The sequence below is a fragment of the Squalius cephalus genome, assembly GCF_949319135.1.
Source record: "Squalius cephalus genome assembly, chromosome: 13".
NCBI classification, from domain to species: domain Eukaryota; kingdom Metazoa; phylum Chordata; class Actinopteri; order Cypriniformes; family Leuciscidae; genus Squalius; species Squalius cephalus.
In genome coordinates this window covers 15,976,083-15,993,705 of record NC_137134.1, presented here as the reverse complement: position 1 = coordinate 15,993,705, position 17,623 = coordinate 15,976,083, and the positions used below count along the sequence as shown (strand labels likewise).

The window sequence follows — 17,623 nt, the reverse complement described above, 5'->3', positions numbered from 1 at the left end:
CTGTCTTTGTTATAGAATTGCTTTCCCCAAGAAAGGACATACACTGAGTGTGATATATCATGCGTCACACGACCATTGACATTCACTGTTTTGGTGAAATTCGGGGTTAGTCAAACATAGTTATGCTTAGCAGCTCAGAATTGCCTTTTAAAGTCTTGAACCTCAGGATGAAAGTTTTTGTCACAGTGGGGGTCAGGCGGTGACCCGGATTATTATTGTACTTTATGGCAGCGTCTCTCACTTAAGGCTCGTCTCTGCATCAATTCGCTCGGGTCGAACATTTGACCAAAACACAACTCTTCACAGACTATGGGAAACCTCAGTTTTCTGCTCATAATTAGTCAGTGTCCACAGACTGTCTAAATATAGCTAATCTGCTATTTACTGTATGCTTGTGTGTTCTAACCATAAAGATGGCATGACATTCACTCATACTTTGGACAGATGAAGATATTGAATGCCTGGAAAAAAAATATATCAAAAAGTTTAATTGTAAGTTGGATCAAAACATTATATCTCATGTAACATGAAAAATGTTTACTACCAATTGTGTGCACTGAATAGTTGATCTACAATTTACTATAGAACTTTTTCTTAAAATTGAAAAATCCATATGACTTTAGGTTGTTTCTAGCCTGTTATGATTATAATTACCACTAAAACAGTAGAAATACTATAGTAACAGGGCTGAATCCTAACCTAAAAGATCATACAGTTTATGTGAATACGGTAAAGTGAATGTTTATGCTGTAACTGGTCCCATGTGGTCTCTCAAATATTATGAGGTCATAAAAGTTGTATAATTACTATAAAATAATGAAATTTTGAAAAGTAAACACCATGACAAAACACAATACAATTTATCAACACATTTATCTGATATGGTCTTACAGAAATCTTCTTTCAAGATCAACTTTTATAGAAAAGGCACCCATTTCACAGAACAGAACAGTCCATCTCTCAAATAACAGTGGAAATGTACATTCATTCTAGATCATTTCCTGTAACAGTGACATTTTAATTTTTTCTCATTCATCTTATCACTCAAAACCAATGAAGTTGAGCATCTGCACACCACATACACTTTCTGTTCTCCTCAGTCATTTCCTCTTAACCACGTGCATATGTCCTCTTTCTGTGAGGCTGCTCATTAAGAAACCTTTTTCCAGTGAATTAGCTGTCATCGGTGCAGTTGGTCTACATTGGCTTCCTGGCTGTATTCCTCAGGTTCTGATAGGCCTCAGATTTGAGGAACCTTGGGCAAGAGTCTTTCTCCATCAGTCTGTATATATGCATCTCAGCTTCATCAAAACAAGTGAGGTCGGGCTTCACCAAAGATCTCTTGATCTTCTCGCGAGTGTGATGGTCGATGTTGACCTGTGAAAATGAAAGATCTATGAAAGATAAATTGAAGTATATTTCTATAACTAATTTAAATAGTGTTTGTTAAGCAAATATACCAGATGCAAAAATTCAGGTTTGTTTTTCTGTTGACCCATTATTAATGCATTTTAAAATTTGTGTCAATTAATTTGCAACATATATTGTATTTTAGAAGAAATCTGTTGCCTTGCCCTCTTGGGTTTGAACCTACAACCTTTCAGTTACCATCCCAAATATTCAACTACCATTGCACCTATTAATAAACTTTACTATGATGCAATGGCATTTCAGTCGTAGTGCATTGAACTGTTTGGAAAGGCCCTACTCTTTTTAATGTTTTAATAAGTGCACATACTGACCTCTTTTTGAGCCATGGGATGGAGAAACTCTTTGTAAATATCTGCTGCCTTGTTAGAGAGTCTGCCAGATGAAGTCATTCGCTTATATTCCCTGCAGGCAAGCCAAAATTCAATGTTCTCCGCACTAAACTCAGACTGGAGAAATGAACGAAAGGCAGCCAGGTAATCTGTTCGGAGAAGAATATATAATATACATAAAGTCTTAAAAATAAAGGTTCCAAAATGGGGTTTTCATTATGATGCCATAGAAGAACCATTTTGGGTTTCCTTCAGAACCTTTCAGTCAACAGTTCTTTAAAGAACCATTTATTCTTAGAGTAAAGAACATTTTAATAATATAAGGGTTTGTTCACACTTGGCAGGTTCAGTTAAAGTAAAACAAACTTTGGGGCGATTGCTCTGTTAGGGTGTTTACATTTTTATTTCGGTTCTCTTGGTTCTTTTGGTCCAGATCAAAAAATGAAAATGATACATTTAGTCCTGGTTCGCTTAACGTTCACACTGTCATTTCTAACACCGAAACGAAAGATAAAAAAAAAAAAAAATACGCTTTTGTAATGAATATTATGGGGTCAGTTTACATTCAGTATATTAAGGGGTCAGTTCGCATTCGCCTTCGGGGGGGCCCCCCCATTGCACCGCCCTAAGGACGGCCCTGTGCTTGAGCATTTTCCTTTTTAGGGTCGTATCTTGTGACATCACATCCTGTTTTTGTTTTGCTTATGTGGTCCGTGTTGTGTTCACATTTCAGTCGAACTACACCAGAGTTCATTTGAAAGACCAATCTTTTCAGCAGTCTCAGTCCACTTGTTTGGTGCGCACCAGGGTTCAGACGGCAGCGCTCACACTTATTCAAATGAACCGCACTAACAGAGCAATCGCAGTTCGTTTTAATCGAACCAAACCTGCCAAGTGTGAACACACCCTTAGTGCGGCTCATCTGAATAAGTGTGAACGCTGCTGTCCAAACCTTGGTGCGCACCAAACAAGCAGACCAAGAAAGCTGAAAAGGTGGACCTAAGACATCTAAACTAACCAAAAACAGGAAGTGATGTCACAAGATACCACCCTAAAAGGACAGAATGCTCAAGCATATGAGCCCATAACAGTTCGGTACAGGTGTCAGAACCGCTTCTCCTTGCAGCAGATCTTTGTCTATGTGCAACGTAGGAAGTCCTGATGATGTTTTGACTCCTTTATGTTGTATAAGCTCTTCAGCTTTATAAGTTCTCAGCTGGTAAAAAATACCATCAAACGCACATACATCAACCGCATTTAGCCTGGCACATGGCATTGTTTTTGATATTCTGTAAGTTCTGCCACTAAATATACGTCCTTAAAGCCGTTGTTGTTGTTGTTTTTGTATCTTTAGGTTCAGTCTTAAAATGACTGTGTGAACACTATGCTCAGGACCAAAAAGACCCAAGAGAAGCAAACTACAAGTGTGAACACACCCTAAAAACCTTTTTTTCCACTAAAAAGAACCTTTTGTGTAATGCAAAAGTTCAATGGATGGCAAAGATTCATTCAATAAAGAACTGTGTGTTGAAGAGTGGTTGAACTAACCTCTATTTTCTAGCAGGTCGGCAAGCTGTGGCTCATGTGTCAAACGGTCCTGTCTTAAAAAGATGAAGAAATTAGTGCCTAAAATAAAATATTTCTGCCATCCATAGTGATATAAAGCACTTTTAAATACATTTGACTTTTTTATTTTATGTAAATGACCTGTGGTGCGACATGCTATAGCTACTATATATATATTTTTTTAAATTTACCCACATTTTTCTTATTTTATGAAGACTACATGGACATACTGTTTGAACTAATATTTCTATAAATTAAATAAATAAAATTGTCACACCGAAAAACAATTTAAAATGTTCTATAAAGGCAACGACACTCTCTCCTATAGTATACATTCATATATGGTTTGACCTAAAATTGACTACTTATGCATCAAGTACCCATAAACTGATGATTTCAGATTTAATTGATCTATACACATAGGCATATAACAATAAACTTACTGATAATGAGAGACTTCAGTCTTTTTCTGAACTAAAACACATCTGATATTGTTTTTCTGCTTTTTTCTGCTCAACAGGACGTCCAGTCTATGTGATGAAAAAAAAAAAAGCACTTTTGTATCCATCAAGCATATCAGTCCATTTAAGAAGTTAACATGTAGGCGATGCGGAGAGACAAGCAAAATTGTTTACGTCATTGGTTGTTTCTTATTCCGAATAAGATCCCTGAACTCGTAGATCCGAATCTTCGAGAAAAGCAGTTTAGGCATCGTGAGGTGGCGGGAAGTATTTATTCAGAATGATCTGTGTTTCATGTTTTTGACAGACTTTTCCCATCTATATATGGTCGCCAGGCAGATAGAGTTGGATTTTTTCATTCCTGGACATGTTCACACAAATCTCTGGATGCCATTACCACTACGAATCTTCCGCCGGATATCCATGACTCATAAATATCACAAGATTATGTCTGTTTTCATGTTTACTCTTGAATTGTAGACGCATTATGATCATTTTCTTGTTTCTATGACAGCACGACATTTGAAGATAAAAATAATGTGATAAGGACGAACTCGGGTCGCCCATAGCGCAACAGTTGAGGAGCTGTTTGCTTTTTAGATGAACGAAGGTACTTATGACTAAAAGTTGACGTGCAAAATATCTTGTAGTTAATGTAGGAGAGTCATTGTTCATTCTAATGTTTCAAACATGTGAACCGGGTCACATCCTGCTAATGTTGTAATAAAATTCTTCATGGGTTTGCGATTCATTGGTGTACACCTAATCAACAAACACTTTCTTTGAGTTTCATAATCACATCAAACGTCAATGTTGTGCTCTTTGTGGCGATAGTATCGTTGGTCATGTGGGAGTGGTAAGAATGTGATGACAGTGTTTGGGACATGATTGCTTGGTAAGCTAAACTAACTATGCTACAGTAGCTACAAAATGCACACTTCACTTTAAGTCAGCTTTCCCCCAGAACCTTAAACAAACAAATAAATAAATAATAAAAAATGGCCTGTAAGGTTGATAGTGTGCATATTTGCAAATAATTTGCAGTGTAATGTCTATCCTCATCTAAAACAATTAAAACTTAAAATAAAAAATAAAAATTATAACTAACTAATTAAAAATAACTAATTTATTAGTTTAAGGAAAGGCTGTTATATTATTGTTGTTGTTTGGCTGCTATATGTTAGCATAAGACTATTTTGCCCTATAACTTCTGCTCTGTATTGTTAACCACCAGGTGGCATACATGACAAAGAAAACACTCTCAAGGTTCAGAAACATTTTATTTGATCTTACAGATAACATGTTCCGAACACCTACCAAGGGTGTGTCCATATCAGTTTTGTTAATGTAAAGCATTGAAATGAAAAGATTGCAGAAAGGAAAACTTAAAAAGAAACAACTGATTCATTGTAAATGGCTGCATGCATGAATGCTTACACAATGATTACACATATATGGTCATGCTTAGCTTTTAGTATGTCATAAAATCAAGTCTCATTATATATCGGTGTACACATACATAATTCTGAGACCATATTGAAAACCATGAGATTAATTTTCATTGACTCCTGGAAACGAAATTCATTCAGCTTTTCACATCAAATGTTGTGCTGAACATCATTTGAAATGAAAAATGCAAGATAGAAGCTTGATAGACTTTTGTATTCCTCATAAATATGTGTAGAGTGGAATTAGTATGCATAATAATGTGAAAACACAACTTAACTTTAAGCTTCCTCTAGAGTTTGACTTTGAAGCTTCGTACTCTTCTAGGCATTATTCTCTGATTGTCTCCCATAGTGACTTTCTGTAACATCCACATCACCTTATGAAGCCGATACAAAGCATGCCAGGTGGCCACAATCAGTACTACACCTGTGACCAAGAGAACAATGTACAAAGCCGTCATGAAGCCACTAAATGGACCGGTCGACGGGACAGTCCACAGGTACACCCAACCACCGTAATGATTGTTGTGAACAATTTCAGGTCCGTTATCCAAAACTATTTCTTCGTAGAACGCCAGATCATTGTTGTAGTCGTCGCCTTGTGTTGTTGCAAAAGTGCTTGTAATTGAAGGTGCAGTTGAAGTCGCTGTAGTTCTTGCATTTGTGCTTGAAGCCGTAGACGATTGTGGGGTTGATGTTGCAGGAGCCTGTGTGGAAATTATGCTTGTAGTCATAATCATTGTCTGGGAAACAGCCTGACCACATTTGAGCTCTGCATGGGTCAATGTTTGCAGCGAATGGTTTTGTAAGTGGTACGGTTCATAGCATGCTACTCCTTTGTCCGAGTCATTGACTAGCCTTGGGTTGTCGCGAATCCATTCTGCAAAACCCATAATGCTACAATCACACTTCCATGTGTTGCCGCTAAGAGAGAGAACATTCAGCGCCCTTGTGTGTGTGAAAACATCTCCGGGGAGATACTTTAGATGGTTACGGCTCAGGTCCAGTATTTCTAGTCTTGGGGTATTGCAAAAGATAGTTGCTGGGAGAGACTCAAGCTTGTTATCATGAAGCATTAGAATTTGAAGACTGGTCAAATTCGAGAAGAGGTCCGGCTCTAGCACCCGAAGGTCGTTGCATTTCAGGGACAGTTTATTCAGGTTGGGCAGACAACAGAAGAGGTCTTTTGGTAGGAAGTTCAACTTGTCGTTCAAGTGTAAATTGAGAAACCGTAGGTTTGTCATGTTAGCAAAAAGGTTCCAAGGGACAGTGACAAGACTAGTATCGTAAAGGTACAATTCTTGGAGCCTCGGCATGTAGCCCATCAGCTGGTCAGGTAGGGAGATCAAGGGGTTCTTGAAGAGGGTGAGCATGGTCAGGTTGGGTAAGTAGTAGAAACTCTCGTCTGGAATATACTGGAGTTGGTTGCCCGACATTGAAAGGTTGAGCAGGGATGGCAAGTGCCAGAAAAGACGTGGAGGAATCTCTCGGATCTGGTTCTTTTGAAGCAATAAAAAACACAGCTTGCTTAGATGGTCAAAGGAACCACTTTCCAGAGTCTCCAACTGGTTGGATGAGAGTACCAGAGATTCGAGTTGACGTAGGTTGTGAAAAAGCGTCTTTGGGAGGTTCCTTAGTTGGTTACCAGCTAAGTTTAGGTAAATCAACTCAGTCAAGTTCTGGAAGACGTCGGCGTCCAGCTGGGAGATGCGGTTCTTGCTCAAATCCAGCTCTTTTAGGTTGGCCAACCCCTCGAAGAGTTTTGAACTAATGGAAACTATTTGGTTATTATCTAGCTGCAGTTGCTCCAAGTTGCTCTGCTCACTAAACACCTTGGGTGGGAAGACCGAGAGTGCGGTTGATGACAATTTGATAGACAGAAACTGTGGAGCACCATAGAAGGCTTCTGGTTGAATTGTGTCAATAGCGCTATGCATGATCATTACTCGTAGCAGAAGAGAGAACGACTGAAAACTTCGGTTTTTGAGGACCTTTATGTTTGTGTCTTTTAGCAAGAGTAGAAAGGTTGTTTTCGGGTCGAGAGGGGGGATGTCGCTGATGTCTCCAATGCATTTTGCGGCACCCCTATTATTACAAACGCACCCACTGGGACAGTGAGCGCTGAGGGTGAGCTGAGGCAGAAGCGGAAGTAGAATAAACGTGAACCACATACTCTCAAACTAGGGAACAAATATAGGTACATGTTAGTATAAGAATCACATATTTGCAAAGCACGTGTCTTCATTAAACAGCTGACCAATAATTATTTTACGGAAAAATAAATTGCAGCATATAGGCTACTTCACTTGTGATTAAAAAGGTTATTCTGATATTCCCTTCCAAAAGACCGACCATGCTTTAAATGTATAGTTCACCCAAAAATGTCAATCTTATTCATACAATGGAAGTCAATGGGGTCCAAAACAACTTTGGAACTAAAGAAAGAAATTCATACAGGTTTGGAATGACAGGACAGAATTGTTTGGGTGAACTATTCTTTATGTTACCAAAACAAATTAATTAGCAATGTTGAACTTACCTCTCGCAAGTATTGAAGACTGTCTGAATGAAATGGATGCGTTCATGCTTTTAATAACCATAATTTGGAAATAGCTCTTCCCTTTCTACACATATCTTGCTCTGCAGTGCAGCCCACATGGAAGACTGCATCCATCCTGATAAGGTTTTTTTTTTTAATTAGATTTGCCAGTTGAATACCAGTAAAATAGTTTTAAAAGTTACATTAATGTGCAGCGTTTCATGTGCATTTGTAGAGGACTTTGTCTTCCAATGTACAGTGCTATGCATAAGTTTAGACACCCATGCTAAAGTTGACTAAAAAGAGGAATAAAAAATCATCTTTTGGAAATTGAACTTAATGCCTTAATTTAAAAAATTAGGAAAAATCCAACCTTTAAGGACACCAATTTTCTTTGTGAATGAATAATGTATCGTAAATAAATAAATGTTCTTCCTTAAAATACAGGGTGCATAAGTTTGGACACCCCTATGTTAAATTCCCATAGAGCCAGGCAGATTTTTATTTTTAAGTATTTTTTTTAATATTTTTTTTAGGATACTATGCATCCTGATAAAGTTCCCTTGGCCTTTGGAATTAAAATAGCCCCACATCATCACATAGCCTTCACCATACCTAGAGATTGGCATGGAGTACTTTCCATAAGATCATCTCTCAATGCAAATCAAACTAGCTATTAGGCTAACTGAAATAAAACCATGCCAATCTCTAGGTATGGTGAAGGCTATGTGATGATGTGGGGCTATTTTAATTCCAAAGGCCAAGGGAACTTTATCAGGATGCATAGTATCCTGGATCCATGAAGTAACTGGCCTTTAAAAATAAAAATCTGCCTGCCTCTTTGGGAATTTAACATAGGGGTGTCCAAACTTATGCACCCTGTATTTTAAGGAAGAACATTTATTTATTTACGATACATTATTCATTCACAAAGAAAATTGGTGTCCTTAAAGGTTGGATTTTTCCTAATTTTTTAAATTAAGGCATTAAGTTCAATTTCCAAAAGATGATTTTTTATTCCTCTTTTTAGTCAACTTTAGCATGGGTGTCTAAACTTATGCATAGCACTGTATATGTTTGTTTTTTGTTTTGTTTTTTAAAGAAATCTTTAATAATGCAATTTGGGACAATAGGAGGTGTCCCTATTGAAAATGAAAACAGTGCCTTTTTCTTTCTTTTTTTGTGAAAAGAAAGTATCCAAAAATAAAATAAAATAAAATAAAATAAAAAGATAAATATTTTACCTAATTCTTGTTTGGCAATTTTCAAGTTAGTTTAATTTTGAATTTCCTTAAAGAGTGTTTCTAATTAAATTATTTATGGACATTATTTTATGTCAGTAATCCTCTCTCTTCATATGTTCATATGTTTATGGGAAGGGAAAAGATGCGTCACATTTGGTATGTTCAACAGTCTCAACACTAGAGGGAGGCAAGAGCTCATATCATTCAAAACAGAAGACAATCAGTTCTATATTTATTTAGAAATTATTCCAGTACAAATATTCACTCATGCATTTAATTATGAGCTCAAGATCACTAAAGAATGAGATGAAAGAGTAACATCAATCAATTTCACTTGATTTTTTTTATTGATATTGCATTTAAATAAAATACATTTTTGTTTTAAGAGTACAGTCATGAGTACATTATTAAATGCCTATCATGATTATCATGACACATCATGAATACATATATAATTTCATATCTAAAAATCTTCTTATTTTTTCATACATATTTAAGGCATTAGATTATTTTGCAGATTTTCTTGCTCCTGGCTCTTCACTTTAAGATCCTCAAACACAGTATTTCCAGAAACAGGCTTAAAAATAAAATAGAAAAATTAAGCATTTGTATTTATGCATTTGACAGACACTTTTATCCACTGCATTGAAGATATCATTTTTTGTGTTCAGAAAAAAAGTAAAGCTCACCATCATCTCTTTTGCTGGTCATAGATCTCTCTTTTTCTATTGCATTTGACATCAATTTTCTTTCTAGATTTAGCTCCTCTTGAAGGACTGCAAGCTGAAACAAGGATTTCTGACAATTAGCTTTCATAATAATTTTTCTTATTCATAAATTTGCCGTGCTCAGTAAATTACTTACACATTGCAGTCCATTACTGAATACAAATTTCATGCTGAAAATTGTATTTAGGAACGTAATCTATTACATTACACATTTTAGGTAATATAATCAAACTACTTTTAGATTACTTTTCTGTTCAGCTGAACAACAAAATTAATACAGGTTTGGAACAACATAAGGGTGAGTATATGATGACAGAATTTTAAAATACACTTTTTTCCATTAATTGCACATGATTAAGCAAAATTAAACATACCTCTTGCAGCTCTGTGATTTTTCTGGCCAGCCCAAGCCCTGTTATTCATCAAGAACATGTAAGTAAGTGCCGGTTTGTATATTATAAGATGCTTAAAATTAATTTTCAATTTGTCTAGATGTTCAGATAATCCTTTTAATTTACCTAGTACATCGTTTTCTTGGACAGGCATGATGTTTTTCCGTAGTAAAAATGCCAAAATCTGATTCTGGATGTCAGATTCGTCCTTTGAATGGAAAACCTTTTCTGTAAAATTGGAAATATGCAGTTTAGCTTACAATCAGCCAACCAAGAACTTCATTTCAATCTGTCATAGTTTAAAATAGTAATAAAAATGTACTCACCTGGACTTGCGAGGCTTCTTGTGTGAACGTTGAGAGCACCAATCAGAAGTAGAAAAGCAAGGCGTGGAAGAAGGCATCCTGAGGGTTTTCTGTCCATGGCACTGAGTAAAAGCTGGTGTGTATTTGCTCCTATACCTGACCAAACGCTCGACTGCTGGAGGCTCATCAGATGGGATACTTTTAATCAGGCGTGAAGACATGAGAATGTGTCATCGCTGTAAATCAAAGGTGGAAGGGCGTACGGGGTGTCAGAGGGCGATATCTAAAGAGGGTCCGTGACAGCTGGGACTGATGTTCTGATGTGGTCTCAGGGCCAACGACTAGCAATCAATCAGAGGCGGTGTGAGGACAAGAGTAAATCACCAGCACTACTGGGTATCATTCATCTGTGGATGGTAAAAGGTTCTTGGCATTCTTCTTTTAATTTTACTTAAAGTAAGTGTGAGTCAGTGACTAGAATAACAAAAACAGTGTAATGATGGATACAGTATAATATGAATGATATAACGCATCTTTCTTCAAATTTGGTGGCTTTTCCAATATGATATATGAATATGAAGACTTAAAACATTGACATCCATAAACGTCCATTTCATAATTGACAGGCCTATTGTGTTAAAAAACAAAAAAGATATTTTAGCCTTTTAACAATTTCCATAACATCAATGACATAACAGTAATTTAAAAATAATTATAATATTTCTTAAAATTAATCATAAATAATATTTCAGCAATTATTATACTCTCTGAGTTACTCTATTTACCATGAAAATATTTTTTTCAAGAAAAACATGAGTTAACTTTTTCATCATATATATTAGTGCAGTAGATTAATCGATTCTAACATACAAGTTTGTTTATATAATATATGTGTGTAACGAGGTATGTTGTTACGGGAAGAAGGAGGCGGGAACCGGCGAACATTTAAAGACTTTTAATGACAAAAATAAAACATACAAAATGAAAGTAAAAGCCAGCAGCCCCTCACGGACGACTGCTGGCAACACAGAACATCAACTAAAACACAGGCCTGTTCCTCTCTCGCTCTTCACTGTCGTCGCTCCTCCTTTATGCTTCCGCTCCTCCGTGAGAGATGCGAGACCGGTGCGTCGCGCACGTGTCGCTCATTATCAATCACGCCACCGGCCTCGCGCCGTCCTCCCACGGCCCTCGACCTCGTCGTGCTCGCCACAATGTGTGTCTGTGTATATATATTATTATATTTATATATTATATGTGTGTGTGTGTGCACAACCATGTGTATATATTTATTTTTTATATATATACATACAGTTATTGCCAAAAGTATTCCAGTCACTAATTCCATGGCCACAGTTGTATAAAATCAAGCACCTAGGCATGAAGACTGCTTCTACAAACATTTGTGAAAGAATGGGTCGCTCTCAGGAGCTCAGTGAATTCAAGAGAGTGGTACCGTGATAAGTAGCCATCTGTGCAATAAGTCCATTCGTAAAATTTCCTCACTACTAAATATTCCACGGACAACTGTTAGTGGTATTATAACTTAGTGGAAGCAATTGGGAACAACAGCAACTCAGCCATGAAGTGGTAGGCCACGTAAAATCACAGAGTGGGTCAGCGCATGCTGAGGCTCACAGTGCGCAGAAGTCACCCAGAGTCAATAGCTACAGACCTCCAAACTTCGTGTGGCCCTCAGATTAGCTCAAGAACAGTGCGTTGAGAGCTTCATGGAATGGGTTTTCATGGCCGAGCAGCTTCATCCAAACCAAAGCAATGTGCAAAGCGTCGGATACAGTGGTGTAAAGCAGCCGCCACTGATGTGTTCTCTGGAGTGACGAATCACGCTTCTCTGTCTGGCAATCCGATGGACGAGTCTGGGTTTGGCGGTTGCCAGGAGAACGGGACTTGCCTGACTGCATTGTGCCAAGTGTAAAGTTTGGTGGAGGGGGGATTATGGTGTGGGGTTGTTTTTCAGGGGTTGGGCTTGGCCCCTTAGTTCCAGTGAAAGAAACTCTTAATGCTTCAGCCAGAGGCGGCGTCAGCCGATTTTGCCGGGGCTTCAGCCCCAAATGTTTTGAGTGTAGCCCCGAATGTATTTTGAAAAGTTGACTGACAAATATGAAACCGGACGATAGTAAACCCCCGAAATCATATGTTGCCTAATTTCATTGTGCTATGGCTTTGCTGCTGTCTCTGACTGGTGATTGTCGAAATCTGTCTCTCACACAGAGACGCACCACGTGAGCGATTTAAGCCTATCCAAGTTCATCTCCAGGATTTGCGCGCAACAGCAAACAATCTCACAGCAATTAAAAAAAAAAAAAACGCAGTCAGCACCGCCGCACAGTCTTCTGTCAGACCAGATGTTGTCAGGCTATATGTAAGTAAAACTCAGAAAAACTAACTTACTATCGTGTCAGCCGTTTGCTCGCGGCGCGCACTCTTCAATCACGCGCAAATGCGGCGCGCCCTGTATCACGCAAAATAAACTACTAGCATGTAACGTCGTGTTCTGTCGTCAATTAAGTATTGAAATAACCAAAAGGGAGATTAAAGCTGCGTCAAAACTCTATGTCGGGGCTTTTGTATTCCTTTGTAGGCTACATAAATGTTACACATTTTGGCGTAGCCCTATACTCATTTTTCATTATTAATATTCTAACATTTTATCAATATTGCAAAGTCATCAAAACTGACTAAATATTTTGTGACCAAAAATGTGAAAAATAGGCCTACATCTAGGCTAAATGATCGTTCATGACATTCTTTTAACTATAAGCAACCCAATTTGTCTAGATCTGTATTATTTCCTTTGTATAATGAGCTTAAATATTGCTGCGCAGTCGTGTGATTTAGTCTGCTTGATTAACATTTTTTATTACAATGTATTCCTATTTAACTCTGATATGTAGCCTATATATATAAGGTCCTCGAATGTGTTGGAATATTTCACCAGCATCAGCCTTTTCACAGTTTGTATCACTCCGCTTGTGTTTGCGCAACTTACATCATTAAGCCAGTAGGTGGTGACAAGTGACTGTCTTTATGAGTGAACAATTGAAATTTAATTGAACTGATTTAATAGTGCCAAAAACATTGATTAACTCAAGAAAGAAACAAGTTGCTGAAACCAATCTTTAATGCTAAAAAGTTTACATCTATGCAAAATAATCCTTGAAAGATTTCTCATTTAAGGCCATTCCTGTTTGGAATATGTGATTGTGTATTGTCAACTATAAGCAGAAACATTTTGCATTTCCATTTTCTAGTGTGGATCATTCATTTCAACATTTATCCTCATTCTCATGTTTAAGAATCTGTTATCTGCTTGACAAATAATTTATGCTACTGGCCACTGACATGCTTTTAAAGCTATAATTGTTATCAAAAAATGTTGGCCTTCAAACACCTTAAAATGCACATATGTAGGTCCGAGAAATCTAAATTTTATCGCGGGACCATGCCCCCGAACCCCCCTAACTACCGCACAACTGAATGTTTGTGTCTGAGGTAATATGGACTGGTGTGGCAACAGTGCCTGGACTGAATTTTTTAACCAGTCTGCCCCCTGCATATAGGCCTAAAATATACATTATTCTCTGTATTGAATCATGTTATCTTATTACCCACCCCAGCCCCTGATGTTTCGGGTTCAGCCCCTGATGTTTTTAAAACCTAGAAACGCCCCTGGCTTCAGCATACCAAGACATTTTGGACAATTTCATGCTTCCAACTTTGTGGGAACAGTTTGGGGATGGCCCCGTTCTGTTCCAACATGACTGCACACCAGTGCACAGAGCAAGGTCTATAAAGACATGGATGAGTTTGGTGTGGAGGAACTAGACTGACCTGCACAGAGTCCTGACCTCAACCCGATAGAACACCTTTGGGATGAATTAGAGTGGAGAAGAATGGTCAAAAATTCCCAAAAAACACACTACCAATACTTGTGGAAAGCCTTCCCAGAAGAGTTGAAGCTGTTATAGCTGCAAAGGGTGGGCCAACTCCATATTAAACCCTACGAATTAAGAATAGGATGTCATTTAAGTTCATGTGCATGTAAAGGCAGACGTCCCAAAAATTGTCTACATGTTCAGATAATCCTGTTACTTTACCTAGTACATCGTTTTCTTGGACAGGCATGATGTTTTTCAAGTTCATGTGCATGTAAATGCAGACGTCCCAAAACTTTTGCCAATATAGTGTGTATATATATATATATATATATATATATATATATATATACACACAAATATATTATATAAACAAACTTTTAATTTAGAACCGATTAACTGATTTGACAGCACTAATATATATATATATATATATATATATATATATATATATATATATATATATATATAGTGTGTGTGTGTGTGTGTGTTTTGATATAAAATGTTGGTCTGTATTACTCATACAACAAGATTTTTATAGGTGAAACATCTTGAAGTGTGAAATATGACATTTACCGTTATTAAACCTAAATAAATACATGAGAACTGAAAGAACTCGAGGACTGCGCAAGTTCAGTGGGTGTGTTCGCGTTTGTTTGCTCGCGTACGCGCGCGCGCTTCCCTGCGTGTCAGAATGTAAGCGCGTGCTTGCGTGGCATGTCCCGCCCTGCTATCCGTAGCAAACACAACACAACACACATTGCTCAGCTTTTTCTCAGTTTCGTGTGTGCGCGTGTGAGCTCATCTGCTGTGGGTACAGAGAGAGAGAGAGAGAGAGAGAGAGGGACGGACAAGAAACATCGCTGGGCGACATAAACCAATCAGAGCGACACATTACCGAAGACATCGATCGGATTTATTTATCAATCTGACGGAAACCGCCACCAGTCTGTCAAACAATAACCTTCAGAGCCCCAGAGAAACATTAAGCGCCGACGACATGGCTGATTTCAGTATTGATAAGAACAACCTGCCTGGCGTAAAAGAGGGTGAGTGAAGATGAAGAAGATGATGGTGCGCGTGCCGAGACATTGTGTGTTTGCGTTCAAATAAACAGGCGAATGGCACGCGCAGAGAGAAACGCATTTAACGTTAAACCTAAACGCACGACACGAGCGCGAGCTTCATTCAGAGATGGTCGCTGAGTCCTGTCAGATGATTCAAAACGTTAAATATGCTTACGTTGTGTTGAAATATGAATGGCTCAGTAAATTGGTCATCTTTTATAACATGTAGCTGTTACGGAAATATTTCCGTCAACACATAATGTTAACTTACTGAGTCGTCACGCCGTTATTAAAATATCTAATATAGAAAGAGAAAGCGATTGATTTCTGGCCTGTTTTGCCTTAAATATCATATAATACTATGGCGTAGAATGGCTAACATTAGCTTTAGTTGGTGTGGTGTGTATTGGCGGATAGCAGTGTGAATTCTGGCACATGTGTTGAGATTCAGCATGAAATCTTCTGCATACTGAAGATGACTGTGGTGCAACACAAGCTGTTGGTGGCTGATCATCTTATTAAAGGAAAAGCTTGCTTTGCAGGATTTCAACCCACTAATTTTAACCTCATTTGATGCTTAGGGAGGATTAATGTGGCAGTATTTACAGACCTTGTCATTTCTGCCCCCAAATCCTGTGCGTGATAGTCTATTATCTGAGGTTCAGAGTCAGTTATTGGTCTAAAAAGTGCAATAAGCAGTTATAATAATTGGAGACAGAATGTTGTTTTCTAAACTTCCTTTTTATTTGATTCATATAAAATAAATGATTTAAACTGAAATATGGTCGAGGAGGTTAAGGGACAGGCCAAATTCACAATTTAAAACGAATGAATTTTCATTCAGATTCAGTTACTGGTCTGAAACCGAAATCCAAATATTAGCCCTCTGGTATTTGCAAGCAATTTGGGACCAAATGTTGGTTTCTAGTTATTAATTTCATTTGGAATAAATAATTTGACCCTAAATGCATTAAAAGAGGTTAAATTTGCTGTCACATTTAAACTTATAAGGTGAAATTCAAATGGCAAAATGCAGTCATTTCAATAGAAATGCGTACAATCTGGAAATTTGCATGAGACAAATAATTTCCCGGTGTTGATTTTTGTATCTTCACAGTTTGTTAAGTTTAGAGTAGTTTGTTAAACTTTTAACTACGTATGCACCAATACCAGTATCGGTATCAGGCCGATACTGCGCTCTTGTACTCATACTCATTAGATAGTTTTCCCCTCTTTTCCACCTCACTTTTAAATTGCTTATGAATGCAATTCATGTTTGAATACAATGCTTCTAATCCGCATTAGCGGCAATTCGGGCCTGTCAAATTGGTTGAATGGTGGGTTAATTATTATGCATTGGAAATACAGGTATCGGTATCGGCAAGTGCTAAAAATCTAAGTATCGGTCGGTATCAGACTCGTTCTGGAAAAAGTGGTATCAGTGCATACCTGCTTTGAACACAAACTTGGCCAATAAAAAGCTGCTCAGTCTGGAAGTGACCTTTGAATAAGCGGCTCTTTATTCATTGTTATCTTATGGATAATAGACAGTGGATCTTCTTTTCCCACAAATGTTTCACTAATGTGACTGCCTTCAGGTGGGACATGCCAAATTCACCATTTTCAGACATTTGATATGCTTAAAACAAACTACTTTTCATTCAGATTTAGTTATTGGTATGAAGCTGAAATTCAAAAATCAATTAATCTAGTTAATTAAGGACCAAATGTTTGTCTCTAGTTGTTTATTTAATTTCAATTATTTTCAGTCTGAGACAGCTGAGGAGTAGGACGAACTACTCTTTAAACAACATGACGTTGTGTCTCTAATGCTTAAAAAAAAAAGGCCATTAGACACCAAAGTGTCCCATATTCGTGGAAAGTGGCCATTAGACTCTTTGCACATGTATGAAATCCATTGGTCACAAGATGTGGCAGCGTTGTGAATCATTGAGCCTATTTATACACCTAGAACCCCAAAAGTCTATTGAAAGACTAGTGAAAATGTGTTTTCTCATTTGTTTCGATTTATTGTATTATATTATCTTTAAAATTTCACAATGTCATAGTATTTAGTACTTCTCGAGCAGAGTCGAGCTGCATAAAAGTGTGTGCAAGTTCATGCAAATGTTGATTTGGATATTTGAAGACGAACGACACATTTCTCACTCATGAGTTTCTGTTTGTTTTTCCTTGAAGAATGTCCTTGTGGCTTTC

The 17,623-nt window shown here is 37.5% G+C and overlaps 4 protein-coding genes across 5 annotated transcripts in view; 1 reads left to right on the top strand and 3 right to left on the bottom strand.

The window, feature by feature from the left end:
- Nucleotides 1-459: 459 nt before the first annotated feature.
- On the bottom strand, nucleotides 460-4,537 carry LOC307169433 (regulator of G-protein signaling 21). Its single transcript, XM_079890054.1, has 5 exons — nucleotides 3,962-4,537; nucleotides 3,770-3,856; nucleotides 3,309-3,361; nucleotides 1,743-1,909; nucleotides 460-1,377 (listed from the first exon to the last, which is right to left on the bottom strand). Exons 1-5 carry the CDS (start codon nucleotides 4,036-4,038, stop codon nucleotides 1,198-1,200), a joined length of 564 nt encoding a protein of 187 aa, XP_079746180.1. The 5' UTR covers nucleotides 4,039-4,537; the 3' UTR covers nucleotides 460-1,197.
- A 512-nt stretch (nucleotides 4,538-5,049) lies between these two features.
- LOC307170188 (uncharacterized protein) lies at nucleotides 5,050-7,847 on the bottom strand. Its single transcript, XM_079891238.1, has 2 exons — nucleotides 7,775-7,847; nucleotides 5,050-7,415 (listed from the first exon to the last, which is right to left on the bottom strand). Exon 2 carries the CDS (start codon nucleotides 7,404-7,406, stop codon nucleotides 5,526-5,528), a length of 1,881 nt encoding a protein of 626 aa, XP_079747364.1. The 5' UTR covers nucleotides 7,407-7,415; nucleotides 7,775-7,847; the 3' UTR covers nucleotides 5,050-5,525.
- Nucleotides 7,848-9,540: 1,693 nt separating this feature from the next.
- Nucleotides 9,541-10,561, bottom strand: uts2d (urotensin 2 domain containing; the record flags this gene model as incomplete). The annotated part of the gene is made up of 5 exons (XM_079890332.1): nucleotides 9,541-9,595; nucleotides 9,708-9,792; nucleotides 10,121-10,158; nucleotides 10,265-10,366; nucleotides 10,465-10,561. 5 exons carry the CDS (start codon nucleotides 10,559-10,561, stop codon nucleotides 9,570-9,572), a joined length of 348 nt encoding a protein of 115 aa, XP_079746458.1. The 3' UTR covers nucleotides 9,541-9,569.
- Nucleotides 10,562-15,096: 4,535 nt separating this feature from the next.
- ccdc50a (coiled-coil domain containing 50a) overlaps nucleotides 15,097-17,623 on the top strand; it is a 28,051-nt gene continuing 25,524 nt past the window's right edge. Inside the window, exon 1 of one of the 2 annotated variants that reach the window (XM_079891239.1) lies at nucleotides 15,097-15,388. In XM_079891239.1, the coding sequence (XP_079747365.1) occupies nucleotides 15,340-15,388 (49 nt within the window). In that variant the 5' untranslated portion in view covers nucleotides 15,097-15,339. The remainder of the gene's footprint in view (nucleotides 15,389-17,623) is intronic. The other variant, XM_079891240.1, reaches the window with a different exon arrangement.